The sequence below is a fragment of the Poecilia mexicana genome, unplaced genomic scaffold (assembly GCF_051168715.1).
Source record: "Poecilia mexicana isolate PSO_F unplaced genomic scaffold, ASM5116871v1 scaffold_3, whole genome shotgun sequence".
NCBI lineage: Eukaryota > Metazoa > Chordata > Actinopteri > Cyprinodontiformes > Poeciliidae > Poecilia > Poecilia mexicana.
In genome coordinates, this window is record NW_028263372.1 from 18,809,703 (window position 1) to 18,830,315 (window position 20,613).

At 38.3% G+C, this 20,613-nt stretch overlaps 1 protein-coding gene across 1 annotated transcript; it reads left to right on the plus strand.

Moving 5' to 3' along the window:
• Nucleotides 1-622: 622 nt before the first annotated feature.
• On the plus strand, nucleotides 623-20,434 carry ext2 (exostosin glycosyltransferase 2). The gene is made up of 15 exons (XM_015000773.2): nucleotides 623-776; nucleotides 1,154-1,498; nucleotides 1,584-1,807; nucleotides 2,163-2,252; nucleotides 2,767-2,883; nucleotides 3,103-3,298; nucleotides 4,124-4,263; nucleotides 4,364-4,457; nucleotides 9,223-9,354; nucleotides 14,127-14,316; nucleotides 15,934-16,100; nucleotides 16,754-16,897; nucleotides 18,163-18,291; nucleotides 18,862-18,944; nucleotides 19,142-20,434. Exons 2-15 carry the CDS (start codon nucleotides 1,184-1,186, stop codon nucleotides 19,278-19,280), a joined length of 2,160 nt encoding a protein of 719 aa, XP_014856259.1. The 5' UTR covers nucleotides 623-776; nucleotides 1,154-1,183; the 3' UTR covers nucleotides 19,281-20,434.
• Nucleotides 20,435-20,613: the final 179 nt, after the last annotated feature.

Consider the following 20,613-nt stretch of genomic DNA (forward strand, 5'->3'; position numbering starts at 1 on the left):
ACCGCAGAACATTATTGAGAAACCTGGCGTGGATGAAAGGATTTCTTTTATATGAAGCCAGTGATTATGCGTCACAAAAGTAGAATTCTTATGATTCTTGATCCACTAATGACATGGAACAGTCTCGTCTTTTTTAATCCTCATTCGGTGTTACATAGTCTGCAGCGTTACTGACAAAGGGTGTCTGTGAAATTTATGCCCACTGCCCCAAGCTCACTTGTTGCAGCACAGTCAAAGCTCTGTCTTCACTCAGTGCTACAGCAAAAATGCACAAAAAACCCCAGCATTTTCTGTGCATATTTTAATCTCAGATGATTCTATGACATTTGCTGATTCCATTTTTTTTTAAGGTGCGTACATGGCATTAATGCCCTCTTATAGATCTGTTCAGTTTTTGCTGTTTTTTGTCACACCAAAGTTTTAAATCATCAAACTACATTTACTAAATTACAAATATAACCTGAGTAAATGTAAAACAGTTTTCAGATTATTATTTTGTTTATTTAATGTGTGCATGTATTTTCATCACTTTTGGTTTTAATATCAGTTAAGTGTACATTTGCCTGCTTCCAACCAGAGGGAAGTGCTCTCCTTAGCTTTTGAGTTAAGAGGAATCTATCAGAGGCAAAGAAGAAGAAGAACTTCCCTCATATCCCGGAAAGGCTAGAGTTAGCTTGCAGCTAGGTTAGCATTAACACCTTTTTTTGTTATTGTACCTTGCACTCTCACTGCGGCGATGGATGAGGACTGAATAGACTCTTCTGTGCACCGTCTCGGTATGTGAATAGTTTTCATATCCAAGGATAATACAATTATTACTTTCACTTCATTTTTTTTCCCATATTTGTTGTTGACCTAAACAGCCGAGTTAGCCAACCGCTAGCTGCTGTTAGCCAAAATAGTGTTCTAAATGTTAGCGTCAAAATTTATCATTGGTTCTAAGTCACTTTATTTAGTTCTTAATTATGTAATTACTCGAAACGACTGTGAATGTGTTGGCATCTTGCTTAACGTGTCTTCTGGTGTTTGCATATTGAGCAAACGTATGCAATTAGTCCAATATTGGCAACGGATCTATACCGTTTCTGTCGGAGCAGATTGTTTGTTATGCAGTAAAAACATTAAGTTTCTAAGCAGAAGATCCTTTTTACAGCTGCTGGTCTGACGGAGAGGGGCATCAGTCATGTATGCCTCGGGGAAGTACAGCTCTCGGGGCCCTGCTCTAATCCCGCGAATGAAAACCAAACATCGCATCTACTACATCGCCCTCTTCTCCGTTGTGCTGCTCGGACTGATTGCCACCGGGATGTTCCAGTTTTGGCCTCATTCTATTGAGTCCTCAGCCGAATGGACACTTGAAAAGGGGAGCGTGCATGACGCCCCTCTTATCCGACTACCTGCATCCAGCCCCATACCTGAGAGGGGGGACCTAAGCTGTCGGATGCATACATGTTTTGATGTATATAGATGTGGCTACAATCCAAAGAACAAAATCAAGGTAACTGAAATAGTCAGATCTTTTAGATCCAGCATTGATTTTGTGTTCAGCTTTGACTCAAAACTGATTTAAATGCTGTTCGCAGGTCTACATCTATGCTCTTCAGAGGTTTGTGGATGAATTTGGAGTTCCCATCAGCAGCACTGGATTGTCACGAGAATACAACGACCTGCTGAGTGCAATCTCAGACAGTGACTTTTACACGGATGATGTTACTAGAGCCTGTCTGTTTATTCCATCTATTGATGTGCTCAATCAGAACTCCCTTCGTATCAGAGAGACTGCCCAGGCCCTGGCAATGCTACCCAGGTGAATAATTACAGCACACTCAGCTATTCATTAGTGTTAGCCCTTTGTGGGACCAATATTTTCCTCTATATAGAGACAGAAAATCATTTTATTTTAAAGATTCTCATGAGTAAATGATGTGTCAAAATGTTTTTACAATGTTTTTGTTGCTTTTTGTCCAAGTCTTGTCATCAAAAATTGGCAGCAACATCAATAACTTCAACTCTTATTAAATTGATAATTACTCAAGAACTTAAAGCCACACTTTACAGTATTTGTTCTGTGTTTCTAATGTATGTATGTTTTACTTTTTTTCCCTTTCTGTAGGTTAAGCATTTTAATTCTCCCTGAACTAATCTTATTTCTATTTTGGTAGATGGGACAAAGGGATGAATCATTTGCTTTTCAACATGTTACCTGGAGGTCCACCTGACTACAACACAGCTCTGGATGTCCCTCGAGACAGGTAGCTAAAGTACATTTTGAAACCCTATAAGGATACTCCAATCAAAAATCTTTGTTTTTCAGCCAATATTTCATGGAAAAACTTGTCAGAATATATCTTGTCGGCTAAAATAACTGTTTTGGGTTGAAGTTGTTAGCATTATGAACTTTATATTCTACTGCTTTTAGTTGAGAGAAATTTCAAACTTTATCCAGTTTCAATCCTTTGGCTTCTGTCCTCATCAAAACCATGTTATTCACTTTCCCCTTACAATACACTTTACCTCGGTAGAGACTGTTTTCATCAGCTGTTGGAAAGTCTGTTATATCAGATAAAGTCATTAAGCTTGAGTTTAATTTTAAATAGTTCTTTCCCCTCAGAAAAGTTGTCCCGTTGCAAATGTTTTGAAATAAAAAAAAGAAGAAGTTGAGCTAGTTTTCTATTTCTGTTTTTCTCTGTTTCTGCTGGCGAACCATTTTTTTGTACTTTTTTTTTTTTCTGGAAACTAATTTATGGTCCTAATTAATTGTTTCAGAGCCCTTTTGGCAGGAGGTGGTTTCTCCACATGGACCTATAGACAAGGTTATGATGTCAGTATCCCGGTTTACAGTCCTCTTTCTGCAGATGTTCTGCTGCCTGAACGTCATCCTGGGTGAGCAGATTTCTAAGACTAACTTCTCTGGTGTCAAATCATAACTAAATAACCCCTCTACAAGCAAAGCTTGTGGCTAGCTTCCATGTCATGTAACATTGTGGTTTGGTTTTACATTTCTTTTAGACAGATTTGATTTAAATAACTATTTAGGATAACCAACTGACTAAATGTCAGCCGAACATCAACGTCTTCTGCATTTCTGGTCTCTTTATCCAGGCCGAGGCGCTACTTCATTCTGTCCTCTCAAACAGCAATTCACAGAGAGTATCGTGCTGAACTGGAGCGTTTGAAGGAAGAAAATGGAGAAGCGCTGCTCCTGCTTGACAAGTGCAGCAACCTTTCTCAGGGAGCTGCCTCCGCACGGAAGCGGTGTTGCAAAGGGCAAGTGTATGACTACCCACAGATCCTGCAGGTGGGAGACACAATCCTTTTCCTCTTTGAGTTTTTAACAAATGATTCTTTTGAAAGACTGTTTTGCAATGCACCTTATTATTAAGATATTTTGGGGGTAAACATTAGCTTCACATTGACTGGAATTTTTTTTTATTAGTATTTATTAGTATTTTTACATTAATTCTGCTAAGTCATATTTCCTGGCAAGATTGTAGCAAAAAGTACACGTGTTGTTAGTTCTGGGTTCCAGCATATCAATAATGATACGTCCTTTTTCCAAGTTGTGAAAAACTGAGCAGTCTATAACCCAAAAACTCTACATATGTAAATACAATAAAATAAAATAAAAAAGATATGGGGGCATTGTTTTACTTTTCCGATGACTACTTATCAAACCGTATCCGATAAACTGCTAGTTTATTCAACACTATGCTTTATTACTGGAACACCTCAAAGCTGCACTTACAGTACCATAGAATCATGTAAAACTACCATACAGATGTGGCTCAGCTGAAGTGAGCTTTGTAGTTTTACCGGTCAGATAATAGAGCTGCATGCATAACATTCTCAAACAAGCAATTTATTTCCCTTCAGTGAAATTAATTTGTCTAATCCGCTTTGTTCTCTAAAACTTATTGTAAAGCTCCTGGTTGAAAGATGTATTCCGGTTTATTAGAAATAATGCATGTACTTCCATGTCTTTTTGGTCAAAATAGACCAGTTTAAAAATGTGGTAACAAACTGCGACCACTGCCATTGAAATGCGAAAACCTGTCAGTCGAACCAGCTCTGGCTCTTTGTCCAGACATAAGCGCCCTGACTCACATTTGGTTTGTCTCCGCAGGAGTCATCTTTCTGTGTGGTTTTGCGAGGGGCTCGCTTGGGTCAAGCTGCTCTCAGTGATGTGCTGCAGGCTGGCTGTGTCCCCGTCATCTTGGCCGACTCCTACATTCTTCCATTCTCTGAAGTGCTTGACTGGAAAAGGTCTGCTTGAATCTCAATGCGTTTAGGGGTTTGAGGGATGAACAGGTGCAGTGTTTATGTATTTTTAATTTCACCTGTTTATTTTATCCTTCCTGCGCAGAGCCTCTGTGGTTATTCCAGAAGAAAAATTGTCAGAGATGTACACCATCCTGAAGAGCATTCCTCATAGACAAGTCGAGGAAATGCAGAGACAGGTAAAAATCCACTTTGTAGACTAATTAAAACAACCCGCGTTTAGTATTTATTTATTGTTTTAAAGTATTATAAATTGAATTGACTGAGTAGAAATGGGTGTTGTCACTACATCGGGAAGTTGTGCAGTTAATAGAGGTGCCTGTGTTTTAACAATTCAAGCCTCTTCACCAGTTCTACTTCTGGAAGCCAAAACAAATTTTATGAGACGCACAAAAGACAGGATTTTGGATTCAATCTTCTCTTTTTATGAGTTTGAATATCCTCTCTTACTCACGCTGGATTTTAAAAGGCTCATGGAAGATTTAACTGTTTATTTTAGCCCGAGTGAAATTCAGGGACTGAGACTCGCTCTCTTTTCATTTGATATCTGCCCTAAGCCACAATAAACAGCGTTGAAAGCGGCAGTGAGAGTAGAGCACTACTTCAGCTGCTTCTCGTTCTCTTGTGTCAACTCTTGTCCATTTACCAATTATACTGGCCAAACAGACATTTTTAGGCCAGAAACTCAGAGATGGGCTTGGATTACACCATAATAGCTCAAACACATGGCTTGCTCTTAAGGTTGAAGAGTTTGCTGGGGGTAAACTGCTGTGGATAGCTCACAGCTATGTCAACCACTAAAACAAGCAGTAATGCACCAGTGTGTCTTCACATTATAGAAAAACACTTTAAGCAAATTTATATTTTGAATTTCTCCTAACTGATCAAAGTGAAGGGATTTAGTAATCAAAATCTTTAAAAATAGTCAAAATAACATGTGTGGAATTTGTTTAATGCACTTATACCATAAGTGTTTTCGTATTTGAAAATATTTGCTCACTAAGCTAATGTCCAACAGATTTTTTAAAAATGGCACATTCTTCAGATTTTTCATTTAACCAGTTAAGCGTTTTTATACATTATTATAAATGCATTAAAAATGCAAATAAACAATTCAGTTCAATTGTTAAATAAGGTATATATATATTTTTTGCTAAAATCCCATAACTTGGCATTCCCTTTTTGTGTGCTTGATCATTGCAGCAAAATATGCATCTGCAGATTTTAAAAAAATGGTTTGAACATCACTGTGTGAAAATCAATAAATACAGCGTAGGTGTAATCTGCTGACTATTTTTGGATTAACTAATTAATAATTTTAAAAAAAGCATACATATATATTTCTTGTACAGTCTTGACTTAATTACCTCAAAATGTCATTTTTTTTAGTTTGTATTCTGCAGTTAACAATCAATGTATTATTAAATTAGTTGAACAATTATTTCAACAATCGATTCATCATGATTAATCGTTTCAGAAATAATATACACTCAGAAGCCCATTGGCAGCCTTTTTAAAACATGGCAAAGCCAGTATTGACTAAATCTGCTCAGTTTGCAACTAGTCATGTTTTTGATTATGTGTGACTTAAACTCCTGCAGCTGCTCGTAAAGGTTATGAACATAATTACAGTCACATTTTCCAAAAGTTTAACATGGTAAAAAACATTATGAAAACCAAACATTTAAGCTCCAAGCGGCTAGGTTAAAAGGTTTTAAATATAGAAGAACTAATGTAGTTCTTGAGTTTTGCCAGCAGAGGGCTAAAGAGTCCACGTTTTTGTGGCGTTTGAATATGCAGTAAGATTAAAAATGAATAAGCTAAAATGTTAGCAGGATGTGTAATTTCAAATATTTTTTTTGTTAATCTTCTCTTTGTAAGATTTAGTTTATTTATTTATTTATTTATTTTTTTTTTTTGAAAGACCATAATTTTTACATTTTGTTCAAACATATAAGATACGTACATTTTGAGATGGTGTAACTCATTTAGATAATTTATTTGGAAGACAAAAATATACGTCCATTCTGAACAATTTAGATAGTGCTCAAGTAAAGCCACCAGTCCAGATTGTTATTTGGGTCATAGACACAAAATAGTGCAATACTTATTATCCCAGATAATTTTTCTAGTTTATCTCAGCTAAACTCCTCCTGATGATAAATAAAAGCATAGCCATGGTAAAGATAGACAGGAATTACAGACTGAGGCGAGGATACTTTGTATTTGCCTTTGTCAATCTTTCTTTAGTTGTATCCTGTCGAGGCTTTCTTCCCCCTCTGGTCATTGGCATCTCCGACTTCCTTTAAAATGCATCAGAAATAAAGAATCAAAGTAGTTGCACTTCAGTCACTTAACATCACTGTTGACTTTAATTTGGATCTTTGAAAACTATACCCACTACATGACTGTCTTTCCTCACGAACACAAATTTAGATATTATCAGAACTTGTTTTTCAAATTACATGTGAGATGTGAAGCAAGACGAGCATTTCTCTTCTCTAGCTTCTTCCTTTCCTTGTCGGAAATTCAATAATTACAGAAACTATGTGCTCTAATATGACATAGCAATTCCTACTTTAATTGTAATCCTGTGAGACCTCAGAGTGTTGCTAATTTTAGCCATCAAGATTGATTCTTATTTAATAAATTACAAGTACCGGGTAGATGTGTTTGTGCAAATTGATCTTTTTTTTTGTGAATGTAATTGATCATTTATAAGGAAGTTTAAAATGATTTACATTGTTTGTTTACTTTAGACAGTGTAGATAAAATCTACATTTAATCTGCATGTCAACGTATAATGGCAGTATTGTTACAACGAGAGAACACAGCTGAAGGTAAATTGCTAATATATCTCCTGAAAAAATCAAATTCCCAGAAGAAGCTCAAAGATTTGTTTGAACTGGAAGTTTTGATCAGGCTCTGCTGACAGTTTGCCAGCTGTCACTTGCAAGCATGAGGTGTAAATATCCGTCAGGTGTTTTGACAATGACAGTCTGCAGTTTCTCTATGTATGTTGCCATATTATTTTCTATTTTATCTTGAACAGTTGCTATGTTTAAAGATCACAGGCATCACAAATGAGAGCAGTTAAAGCTCCTTAACCCCTTTAACTGTCTGGATGACACGGGTGTCCTTTTAGACCTGGTGACTTACATGTAAGTATTTGGGGCGACAGTTAAGGGTTTTAAACTTGAATAACCCGAAGCCAATTAACTTTTTTTTTTCAATTCATCAGGTAATTGGTGGACCTTTTGTATATAATTTGTCAAAAGTTGCGAATCTTTTTAGTTTTTCTAGTTGGATTTCCTTTTATATTTATATATATATATATATATATATCTTTTTTTTGTGTTGGGTGGTAGAGAAAATGCATTCCATTCAATTGCAGATTAAAAGCAGTCATAGGAAGATTAGGTGATGGTGTTTATCCTCTGCTACGATGATGTCTGTCCTTCTTCGCTCATAAAAATTCCCACTGGCACTGGGAAAGGGGGCGGAGCATTGCGATGGGGGCCCCGGAGCCAGTACGGTTTTCTTTCTACCTCCTCCCGGTCGGAAAAGGAACTTTCATCACGGGTTGATTTATAGGCCCCTGAGATTAAAAAGTCTTTCTAGATACACTTCAACCCCTGCTGTAAAACTCGACTCTGTTTTTGTGCTTTTGTACGGCTCGTTCCTTGCACAGAATTTTGTGATTTAGGTCCTGTCCAAATGTTTACAAAGGGGAGACTCATTAGCTAAAGACATGTGCATGGATTGCATTAGGAGGAAGAAATATTATTATTCTCTAGCTGTCTGCCGTCTATGTGATGATGAAATATTTATTTTCTAACCTAATCCCATTGTTCAATTGTGGTTCAAAGCTTTATAAACTCCCCTTGTGTGTGTGTGTGTGTGTGTGTTTTTTTTTTTTTTTTCTCACCTCGAATCTGACCCGTGGAATTTCTTTAAAGCTTAAATAAACGCTCATTAGTACACAGATCCAGCTCTCAAATGTAATTTCAGAGACCCGTCAGCTTGGCTGCAACGAAATGTGTATTGAATTGGGAGTGAGGAATCCAGCACCCTATGTGATAACATTAAGATATAGGTTAAGAGTTCACTCATCAGAAAGACCAATATCCAAACAGTGATCTGCTGAAAGAAAACAGAGACAGACGAGAGAGATTTCATAGGGCTTCAAAAGAGCTGTTGAAGGACGAGAGGCTGCAGAGGGGTGTCAAATATTCTGCAGACATGTGGTGCAGGAGGAATCTCCAAATTTTACAGTAATGACATCACACTGGTGCTATCTTCTGCAGAAACTGTACCAAATACCGAGATGACGGAATCAAAACATTATATTTAACAAATAAAAGAAGCACGCCCACATGTGAATTAAATGTTCTGATACTTAGGCATGTTTTGCCTTATATTAACAATGATATTTTTATGTATGTTATGACCCTCTGTTTTTATTCTTTTTTTTTATTATTAAAGTTCTGCCTCAAGATATAACGGACAAGATAGTTGTATATTCATAAAAACCTATTTTGGAAAATGTGATTGTAGCTGCCAGGAATGTTTTGGGTGTTTCTTCCTTTTTTTTCTTGAGGATGTTTTGGTACTGCTGGAATTTGGGCAAAACCGTTCTGGAATTTGTTTGTTTAGAAATCACTAGCCGGAGTACGAGTAACATCTGGTCACTTGTGATTCAACTGCTAATGAGCTCATATGATTCCTGGGGTGTATATATATTTTTCTTTCATTTGCATCTAGAGAACTGTCCACCAACAATTAGCTGGTGAATTCATGTTCTGCTGCCTGTTCCTATTTCAAAAAGCTCCTGCAGAGCATTTTGTGCGAACCAATGCTAATGCTAGCACACGTGTTTATTATTCTTTCTCATTTCTGTTTCTGTTGATGTATTTTGTAATTCTCCTCCTTATGTTTTTTTAGGCCCGTTGGTTCTGGGAGGCCTACTTCAGCTCCATGAAAGCTATCGGCTTGACCACGCTCCAGATCATCAATGACCGCATTTACCCATATGCTGCACGTACTTATGAGCAATGGAACAATCCACCTGTGGTGGTACGTATGTATGTGTGCATGTTTGTGTTTGGAGCTTAGTTGTTTTCTAACCTTGAACTTGACTTCTGTCGTCTTCTGTGATCCAGATACAGTCTTGCATCCAGCTCTATGCTCAGCCTTTCATTTTTATTCTCAGAAGTTTTTTCATTTTTTTATTTTTTTTATGGCAGACATCTGAATGACACTTCATCAAGATTGAAGCCTTTGTCTGTCGGTGCCACATGAGCTCTTTCCCCTCTCTCCTGTGTGCTATAAGTCACAGCCTGCAGTGAAGTGACGGTAGATGCTGTGTCTCTTTGTAAGGCACCACACATGCAGTGGTGCCCCAGGGTTTGGTGTACAACCAGAGAGCTCTGAGGCAGCCAGTTTGTGTCAGCAGTTCTGCAATAGGCGGATGCCTCGTCTGTGGTGAAAAATAAGTTCCTGTACGTCTTAGTCACTGTGTTTATAGAGAGTATTCTGGAAGAATGGTTTTGGTGTGTGTGTTCAGCTTTGCTTTGGTTGTGGCAGCAGACATGTTGGCTGTTGGACCATCTCTCAGGAGTTGTTAATCAGCCTGGTTTAATCTGGAGACTCCTCCAAGCCGTCTGTGGGATGGAGGAGTGTGCAAGTCAGCATGTTTGTGGATACATAAAGTAATGTCCTTGAATTAGTTAAATGTTTGCAATTACTATAATAGAAGTGACATAGATTCACTCAGTGCTTTGATTTTTTTTTTTTTTAGAGGACGTCTGTGGGGGAGGAACTAGTGGTGTTTTGTTTTTTGTTTTTTTTTAAGGTTACACTCCCGCAGACAAGCAGGTAGTTTGTATTCAGCAGCTACACTTGACTTTTCCTATTTACATGTTGTGTCAGGGCATGCTGACCTCTGGTCCAATCTGTCTGAGTCGTCCTGTGGCCACAAAGTTTTTCCAGAGACAGAGGAGGTTAATTACACCGATGTACAGACCTTTGGCCATTCCTCCCCAAGATGGGAGATGAAGTGTTTTCTTGATGGATTTGGTGAATGGACGGTGAGAAGAACTTGCATACAACACTATATAAATCAGGCAGACGTTTTTCCGCCTCTCCTCCTCAAGTCTTTCTGTTGGTAATTAAAAGCACATTTCCCAGGACTGCTGGTCCTCTTGGAGTGTGGAATTTTGAAAATATGAGACAAGCTGCCATTTTTTTTGCGACTTTCTCAGATCAGGGGAAAGATATGCAAAATTCAAAAATGACCTCAATGTATAAGATTTGCCTTTTTATTTGACAGGGCCAGTGATTCGATCTCTATCTTGAAGGTGTTCAGATTTTAAAGACTGTAGAAATGCAAGTAGAAAAGCAAAAAAAAAAAAAAAAAATCAGTCTGAGATCTACATTTTTTCTCTGATTTGTCACATAAATAGTGATCAGCACATCAATTGCTTCAAAGCTAAGAGCGCTCCTTGTTTTCAGTCTAAAAATGACTCGACCATTTCAAATAAATGGTAGGGTCAAATTCCTTCATGCATAAACAAGGATAATATTTAATTTATTTCCTTTTATGTGTGATTCAAACTTAGTACCTCAATCCAAGAACATGCAGTTGTTTATTCTCTTACTGTCCTTAAAAAAAATAACTCCAATAAGTTTAAATCGAGCAGTTTATATCAGCCTGATGAGTCCATTTCTTCTAAAAAGAGCTGTATTTTATATTTTCACACAGTATTACTAAATATTTAAATAACTTTAAATATTTAAAGTATATATATTTATAAATCTACTTTATATATACACTGCTCAAAAAAATAAAGGGAACACTCAAATAACACATCCTAGATCTGAATGAATGAAATATTCTCATTGAATACTTTGTTCTGTACAAAGTTGAATGTGCTGACAACAAAATCACACAAAAATCATCAATGGAAATCAAATTTATTAACCAATGGAGGCCTGGATTTGGAGCCACACACACAATTAAAGTGAAATGTTCCCTTTATTTTTTTGAGCAGTGTATATATATATATATATATATATATATATATATATATATATATATATATATATATATATATATATATATATATATATATATATATAATCTTTTTAGGTTTAATGTTTTCAGGCAAACATAATTTTCAGATTTAGTCATACTCCATTCAATCTTGTTTCAAATTTATTTACTTTTGAAGGTTTCTAGGATGAGAGAAGAACCACTTCAGCAGTTTAAGCAAATCCAAATCCTCTTCTGAGGCACTTTTAAAGTGTTAAAAAAAAAAAAAACATACCGCTGTGACTCCTTGGCGACTTATTGAGCTGTGGCTTTCTTTTCATCTAATTTATTCTGTTTGACAAATGACTTAAGTGCTCTCAGCCTGTCCTACTCTACTTTTATGCCTCTGTATATGTGCGCTTTAATTATTCATCCCGTCTTTTTGTATGACAATGTGACAACGACCACAGGAAAGTTTCCACTTGCCAATAAAGTGAAATTTTATTAGTGGTAGAGTGACTTATGTTGTGTAAAAGTGAGCGACTGCGTCTGTGTTGACAGACTTGTGTTGATGTTGTGAAAGGAGCCACATAATCACTCTATGGCCAAGTGGGACCAGAGATGAAGCAGGGCTCATTTGAACTTCAAGACACCCACAGTGTTTTTTTGGAGGGTTTTTTTTTTTTTTAAATAGTTTTGCTAAAAGATTGTCACAAAATGGTGAAAACGTTCTTAAGCTTTTTTTTTTTTTTTTTTTTTGCAGGCTCTAGAAGTAGGTCCTGATTTTCCTCATGTTTTCTTGCATTGTTCTGATCGATTCCTGAAAAAGAAAGCTACAAGCCTTGTTTTTGTACGTCCGTTTAAGAAAACGACTTCAGCATGTAAATTTATTCTCAGCAACTACGGTTGACATATAGTCCAAATGAAATGGCTTTTTGAAACCTTTTTAAAGTTTCGTATTGGCATCTGAAAACTCCTGTTGCGTCCTTCTTTTTTACTGTGCTATTTGATCTAACCTGGAGTCAGTGTGACTTTCAGGATTTACAGGCCAAATTTAAAGGGCAAGCAATAAAGAAAAGAAAAAACGAGCTTCATACTGATGGCTGCAAGTCACAGCCTGATAAATTCTGCTCTTTTACTGTGTTTCTCTTCCAACTTTTCCCCATCTCTCTATCTCGCTCGCTCCCTCATGTTTTTTTTTTTCTACTTCCCACACGACTTTGTTAAAATGACACTGTAAGCTGAAGGTACACATAAATAAGTGACTTTGCTTGTTTTCAAGCTCCCTCCTGATTTTGCTTTGCTCTGTTTGTTTGCCCTGCCCTTTGAAACATTTTCCCTTCCAGTTCTGGTGTGAACTGGTGGCAAATATTAGTGGGTAAAAGAAAAAACCCCAATAAATAACAGTGAAAAACCATAAAGCAAATAGAAGAGAAGTTTCTTACAAGCTAAAACCAGTTTCTGTTAAGTAGATGTGGATCATAGACAGAAATAAAATATTCTTTAAGTACCATTAAAGTTCTTTCATTCATCACATTAGCAGCTTCACATTATACATTAGGCCTGTGGAAAAACATGATTTATAGTAAAAAATCTAGTGATGTGCAGCGCAGCGTGCAAGGGGAAAAAAAAACGAACTGTGCTTAAATCCACATGGTGGCTTCCAGTTTCATTTTAGCAGGACTCACAGCTTGCATTAAGATTCTTACTTGTATAAAACTGCTCTAATTAGCTGGGTAAATGCTGACGAGAGGAAACTTCATCATTTGTCTCAATTACTTTTAGCATTTGTTTAAAACCACTATTTTGACAATGGAGCGTGTTGGCATGTCTACTACCATGAAGACTCCTGTGGTGTTGGTTGTGACTGAATAGTTGGTGAGGGATCTTTGAATGTCAAGATCAGAGGCGGTGGTACTTGAGGGTTTTTTTTTTTTGTTGTTGGTGTTGTTTAAGGTAAATAATTAGCTTTGCTTAGATCCAGCTATGCACCTTATTTCTGAAAAAATAAATTGTTTGGATCTGGGTGCTTTTGCACGTTAGCCAAATGGCAACGCCATGGTTAATCCAGATTTTACACCCATAAGCGTACAGTTTATCCCCACATGTTTATCCATTCAATTCCTCCTGTAAGTTTAGTACTTGGACGTCAGATGAATGATTTTAAAAATCCAATTTTTCCCCTCTTATTGACCTTTTTTTTTAAAATTTATTTAAAAAACGGTTTTATATAATGCACGGCTTGATGGAAAATCTAAAAAAAAAAAAAAATAAAAAAAAATGAAATGAACCAGCTGACTCTTACGACACATTCGACATAATGACTCCCAGTCAAGCCAACACCTATGAGTGACTTCCTGCTGGTGGATATTTATTAGTCACCTAACCACATTTCCCAGCTATAAATGAGAGCAGACTGTTGAAAATGGCTTTAAATCATCGCAGAGTGGAGTGGGCACAATGTTTTTGGTGACTGATAAAAAAAAAAGAAAAGAAAGAAAGAAGTCCCATAGCAAGTGACTCCGTTTCTATCTGGAAAACTGCATTGTTTGAGTTGAATAGTGACCAGTACTCTATGCTCTTTTATTACATTTATGCGAAACCTAAAAAGGCTCCTAGCCACACTTCTCTGAGTAAAATATGTACGCTGTCACACCCCAAGAGTTCACAGTCAAGTTAATTCCAAGCATAGATAATCTGATTAGAACAAAAAAAGAAACATTAGAGACGAAGAAAGTGTCTCTTAATGGCGGTAAAAACCAGTGGTTGAGCAGAAAAGTATCTCATGTCTTTCTTTGTTTCCTTTCTTGTGCAGAAGTGGTCCAGCGTAAACAGTCCACTTTTCCTTCCACTTATCCCACCAAGAGCTCCGGGCTTCACAGCAGTCGTGCTCACCTACGATCGCATCGAGAGTCTTTTCCGGGTCATCACGGAGATTTCCAAGGTGCCGAGTTTGGCTAAATTGTTGATAGTTTGGAATAATCAGAACAAGAGTCCTCCTGAAGGTGAGTGGGTTGGATTGCTTATGAAAACACTCGGGCCGGCGGGTATTAAAGGGTTAGTTCAGATTTGTTGAAGTAAGGTTATTTTATTATTAGAGCTTCTTTACCTGTTGCACAGAGATCTCGTCTCAACGCGAGTTTGTTAGAGGTTAAATAAAAGCAACTTACCTGCTGGATGTAAAACATAGAAGAGATCTGGAAAGAAATAAAAAAAGAGTAGCTCCTTTAAAACATCATATCCTGTGCAACTTTTAGTCTGTCCCATTAATGGTTTTATTATTGTGAACTTTACAAGTTTTTGTTTATCTCGCTGCATGCTTTGATATTTTGCCAAAAATTAAGACGAAAGTTCAGCCGAATCCCCCCGAAAAGCAGAATATTACCTCTTATTACATTCAGACAGACTTAATAAACCACAAATGAAATCTGTCCTGCTGTACAGAAAGTGCGTCAGTACAAAGACAACTTTGAAGTGTTCCCTTGTGGCTGAGTTGCCTTTTTTTATTGGAGGCATTACCGGCGCCTGGCTGGAACTTTGTGTCCTTTTAGAAATAAAAAGAGGCCGTTGACAGGTCACACCCATGGGGCACAAACTTTTTCATTGTTTACAACAAGCCCTGATCTGATGTGTTTACAAGTTCCCGTTTTGTCCCCCCTCCCCCCCTTTTTTTTCTGTTTTAAGATCATATTTTTACACATATTTAAACTAGATTCTTCTTGTCAACTTGTCTCTACTTGTTTCTGTGTCCTTTACATCTGCGCAGCTGCTGAGATTAACTTGCATGGCTGCGGTAATTGCAGAAGACACACATGAAAATCAAAACCAAATCCTCAGAACATGCAGTTCTGGTTTGTTGGGTTTTAAAACACGGAGTTTCTCAGCTGAAATGTCTAAAAATCATATGATAGCCCACAATTCCCTCAGTCTTTCTGCCTTGCTCTCGCCTTGGAAATGAAAGGAGGACTCGTAGCAACAAGGGGAGAAATGAAAGGAGAAACCCCGAGCGTTTAACATTTCAGCTCTCCTGACAATAGTTTTTGACAGCAGACCTCAGACGTGGTTAGACGGACCTGTGGCTTCTCTTATGAGCTGCCAGGCTCCAGTCACTCCATTAATGAGGAGACGCATTCTGCGTGATCTGTCTGTGCGGCGGTCCGTGCCGTGGACACTGCCCAAGATCTTTGAAATTGTGCCCAAAAAAAAAATGCGTGAAAAAAAAAAAAAAAAAAAAAACCCGTTGGTGTTCTGCCCCGCGAGGGATTGTAGTGTGGTTTGATTTGCACATGCTTGAGGTTTGCGCAACAATACGAGTCAGTGAAACAAGTTGAACTTTTTTGAGATCACTTCTTTCCACTGCCAGTAACCTGTCTGTGATAAATAGCACCATATTTATACACCCTGCTCCAGAAACTGATATTTACAGATTTATAGTTTGTAAAGTGCATACAAGCACCTGTTAGCTGTTTTTTTTTTTTTTTCTTGTTTTACGGTGTAATATTTTTTCAAATGGCTTATTTTTTTTTTTTTAAGTAACAAGGAAACTAAATATAACTATTGCATCCAAGGTACTTTTTTCGCACCAGATGACACTTCCATTTTTGTATATTTATTCATTTTAGAGTCTCTTTGGCCAAAGGTCGGCGTCCCTCTCAAAGTGGTGCGAACCAAGGAAAACAAACTGAGCAACCGCTTCTTCCCGTACGACGAGATCGAAACAGAAGCCGTGCTGGCGATTGATGATGACATCATCATGCTAACATCTGACGAATTGCAGTTTGGCTACGAGGTTAGTAACGTACTGCTTTTTTTTCTTCTTTTACATTCCCATCATCCTTTTCCCGACGGCAGACTTTGCAGGAATTCTCTTCAAGTTGATCCCAGACTTTAAAGTCTCTCCGAAATATTACAGTCTCGTTCTCCTCTATTTGGAGATTTGACGGGCTGCTAACCGTGTTTGATGTGGAGAGGAAGATGACAGGTCTGCAGCTGATGCTTTCCATGTCCACATACCTGCCCAGCTCCATTGCCTGCTGCACGTTCACCTGAATGCATTTAGATCCTATTTGATGAAATTGTGCTCAGTTTAAGGGTAATTACATAAAATTGCAGGCAAAATTGGTGACAACTCACCCTGCTTTTGGTAACAGGATCAGATTTTCTGCTGCTGTTGAGATATTTAGTCAGTCATAAAAGCCTTTTTCTTTTTTTCCCCTTTTTTTTTAGCATATGTTCTTCTAAGCTTTCCATCTCTGACTGCAGTTGCGATTTTTGGCTCGGAGATGAAAAAGCCGACATTGACATATGGAAGATTGAGGCTAAACTGTTCATCCTGAGCTTTTAAACTCTTTTAGAGTCTGGATCATTCATGTGTTTACTGAAGTGCTTCACTTGAGCCGAAACTGTCAGACAATCTGTCTCCGGTCCTGCTGTTTCCACCAGGTGTGGAGGGAGTTCCCCGACAGGCTGGTGGGCTACCCGGGCCGGCTGCACCTCTGGGACCACGAAATGGGGAAGTGGAAGTACGAGTCGGAGTGGACCAACGAGGTTTCCATGGTTCTGACCGGCGCTGCCTTTTACCACAAGGTAGCTGGTTAAAACGATCGGCTGCTTAAGGCTTTAAGTGAAAACACATAGGCTTTCGCTCGGGTGCTTTCCACAAGAGTCGCGTGGCTTTACGTTTTGAATTATGAGCTGTGATTTTTGCGATGTTTAAAACAGACAAAATTGTTAACTTGTGCAGATAACATGGATTTCTTTATAAAGTGCAGAGTGTTGCAGGATTTGGAAACATTTTACATAATCTTACAGAAAGATTTGAGGAAAAAAAATATGTAATTCGTTGTTAAATTTTTTCACACTCCAGGACATTTGATAGTTGCTGCATTTTGGCTGCTGCAGCTCTCTGTGATGTTAGTTCTCTTGCACACAGACAGTCGTAACAGGTTAGCCAAGAGGTAAGCCTTATCCATCACAGACTCTTGAAGTTTAACATGAAGCTCTAAAATTTACAGCAGAACAATATCTAAAGCAACTCTTCTGACTCTGGAGAGCAATTTTTCTGTATATTTTGTAAAGCAGGAGAAGGCGAGAAATGGAGGAAGGCATGTTATGTTTTTGTTTTGTTTTTTTTAGAATGAAGCAACCTGATTATTATCCGTTAGTTTGGCAAAGTCCTTCACATGGAAATGTCTCCAGGAAAAATACATAAACGTATGCAAGAATTGTTTGCTTAATGTGCGGAGTTATTGTTCTCAGCAGACACACACACACACACACACACCCCCACACACGCACACACACACACACACAGACACACACACACACACCCACTGAAGGTGAAGAGGTGTTATAAGATGTCAGACACACCAAATTCATGCTGAACCAGTCAAACACAACACAAACCACTAATGTAGATTAAGTAATGTGTGTGAATTATGATATTTATTTAGGGTTTATGTTAGGACGCTTTTAGTCAGCAATAATAAGAGGAGTTTCTTTACAATGTGAACCACTTTGGAGACATACATTTTACAAAAGTACGTTGCTTATCTACTTTCCAATTGAAAGCTGGTTTTGCTTTTATTATTTTTTTTAAAACCAGTGAAAATGTTGATTTTTTTTTTTTTTTTTTTCTGTCAGAAATTGCCATTTTCATTGTAAATTGTTGAAATTGTATTCTTCCACCAATGGATTAGACACTTAAGATTAAAAAATAAGTGTCTATTTATTAAAACTGAAAGGGCATCAATCCAAAGAAATCATCTTTTAATGCATGTTCTGTGTTTTACTCTCTCAAACTTTCTTCAGTAACCACAGTTGCACATTTGTTTTGTGTGTGTGTGTTTCAGTACTTCAATTATTTGTACACATACAAGATGCCCGGAGACATTAAGAACTGGGTGGACGCTCACATGAACTGTGAAGATATTGCAATGAACTTCCTCGTGGCAAACATCACAGGCAAAGCCCCGATAAAGGTGCGTTCTTCGCCGTCGCTGTTCTGGCTGCTCTAAGTCCACAGAGGGAGGTTTTAGCCTGAAATAGCAGAGAGGCATTTCTGGGTCTGATCAGCTCTCACCCTTCAACATCACTCCCCCTCCCTCTTTTCCTCCTTACTCAGACTCCCCCCAGGTGCAGGGGCCCTGAGCTTAAGCCCGACCTTAACCTCCCTTATCTGCGTGTCACTCACTGGCACTCCCCCTTTGAGCATGTTTAGTTAAGCTCACCAGGGCTTACGCATACCCTTCTGTCAAATCCTTGGATCCACACTTCCCTCCACCTGCGCACGCGGTCCCTCCTCCCGCCGCATCTCCTAACAGGTTTCCCCAGAAGACACTTCGTCATCCCAATCGCCCCTCGCGCCGTCGTTCCTCCCCGCATCGCTCACTTTCCTCTGCACACTCATACATTCACAAGTTCAGCGTGTTCTGTTTGGTCTGAGCCAGTCCAATAAAATGAGAACTAGCTTCTGTCAGTGCGTCGGATGACCAACAAATCACCAAAGTGTCTAAATATCACTGCTTTGACTTTGCTGTGTTTCTGTGCAGGTGACCCCAAGGAAAAAGTTCAAGTGTCCTGAATGTACTGCCATTGACGGCCTGTCTCTGGATCAGACACACATGGTGGAAAGGTACGGTCGTTTTTAGAAGTGTGTGGTAGCGGTTTCGATCTTAATCGTTTCTGTCTTCCATGAACAGGCCGTGGATGGAAACCTCCCTGGTAGTCGTTTTCGTTCGATTAAACACTTTCATTTAACTCGATTGGAAAACTGCTTCGTCCACACTTTTTAATCATCGCTTAAAAGAAAACGCATGTCTCCGTCTGTAGGTCCGAGTGCATCAACAAGTTTGCTTCGGTTTTTGGGACGATGCCTCTGAAGGTGGTGGAGCACCGTGCAGACCCAGTGCTCTACAAAGACGACTTCCCAGAGAAACTCAAGAGCTTTCCGAACATCGGCAGCCTGTGACCCAGCTGCAGCAAACGTACGGACATTTCAGAGTCTCAGCACGGCGAGAGAGTCGTCGTCGGCTACGCATTTCAAGTCAAGACGCCAGTTTGAACCACAAAATCCACTTTCCCCGTCTCATTTTGAGTGACTTTCGGTTACTTGTTAGTACATTCATTTGCAGTACAGAACAATCCCGAATGCTCACGTGCGTAAACACATTGTTAGCTTGGAAATATTAGATGAGAGCACGACGTCAAACGTTTTAGCAACGCTGACGTTACACGAAGCGCCGCTGAGGGTTCGGTGATTGGAGTCGGGTTAACTTGGTCTCACTGTTACTGTTTTGGAGCCTCCAGCTGCTCTGGATTCAGCTTGCGTGTTGTATCTGCTTATATTTCGCAGCGGTGCTGTATGATATAACTTATAATGCTTTAACAGACATTTTCTCGTATTTTTTCCTATTTGATTTCCCAAAATCAGACGCACGCTTTACTTTCAGCTGTAAAGCAAGAAAAGAAAAAGAAGAAAACATATAAGTGATAAATGAAGCAGACATATCGATGTAGGCTTTATTCACAGTGTGATGGATTGTGATGACACACAGATGTTGAACAGTAAAGGTCTCATAATGTGTTCTGTATTACACAATCATGTCAGACCATTAGACAAAGCTGGTGTCATAAATCTAATATTTAGAGTGATCACTGCTGGTTTTGGGGGAAAATATCTGAGCTACTGAGTTTTTTTTTTTTTTTGTAAATGTACTTTTATACTGTCAGAGCAGACATTTCATTCTATGTATATATCTGTCTGAATATAGATATCTATAAGAAGATTTTGCGTGAATTATGCACCAAATCCTTTATGTCTGATCACTTCATCTGCATATCACTAATCATCTGCCTTACATTCGACCAATTATTAGTAATAATTAAGGAACAGTTCTGAGATTATTTCCATTAAGTTATTTTTTTTTTTCCATTGTTCTTACGTTGATGTTTTGTTGTGAGTCATTTCATGTCGGTATGTAGACCGTAACGCTGAGTATGTTGCAGTCTTTAAAATGTACCGTCGCCATCTGGTGTTTTTTATTTTCCCGTTGTTTTCACTATGCCATTGAATTTCATCTGACTTTATGTATGACTTTATAATACACTACAAGTAAAGACCAAGTTGTGACTGGTGTGTTTTAATGCTGATTTTCCACTTCTTTGAGTCTGTTAAAAGATAAAGGTTTTTTTTTGTGTTTGTTTGTTTCACGACTACTTTAAGTTTCCACCGTGACGATCCAGAGTGTGACTCTTCGTGACCGGCGCGCCGTTCCCCGCGGTCCGTCACCTGCTTGCAATGT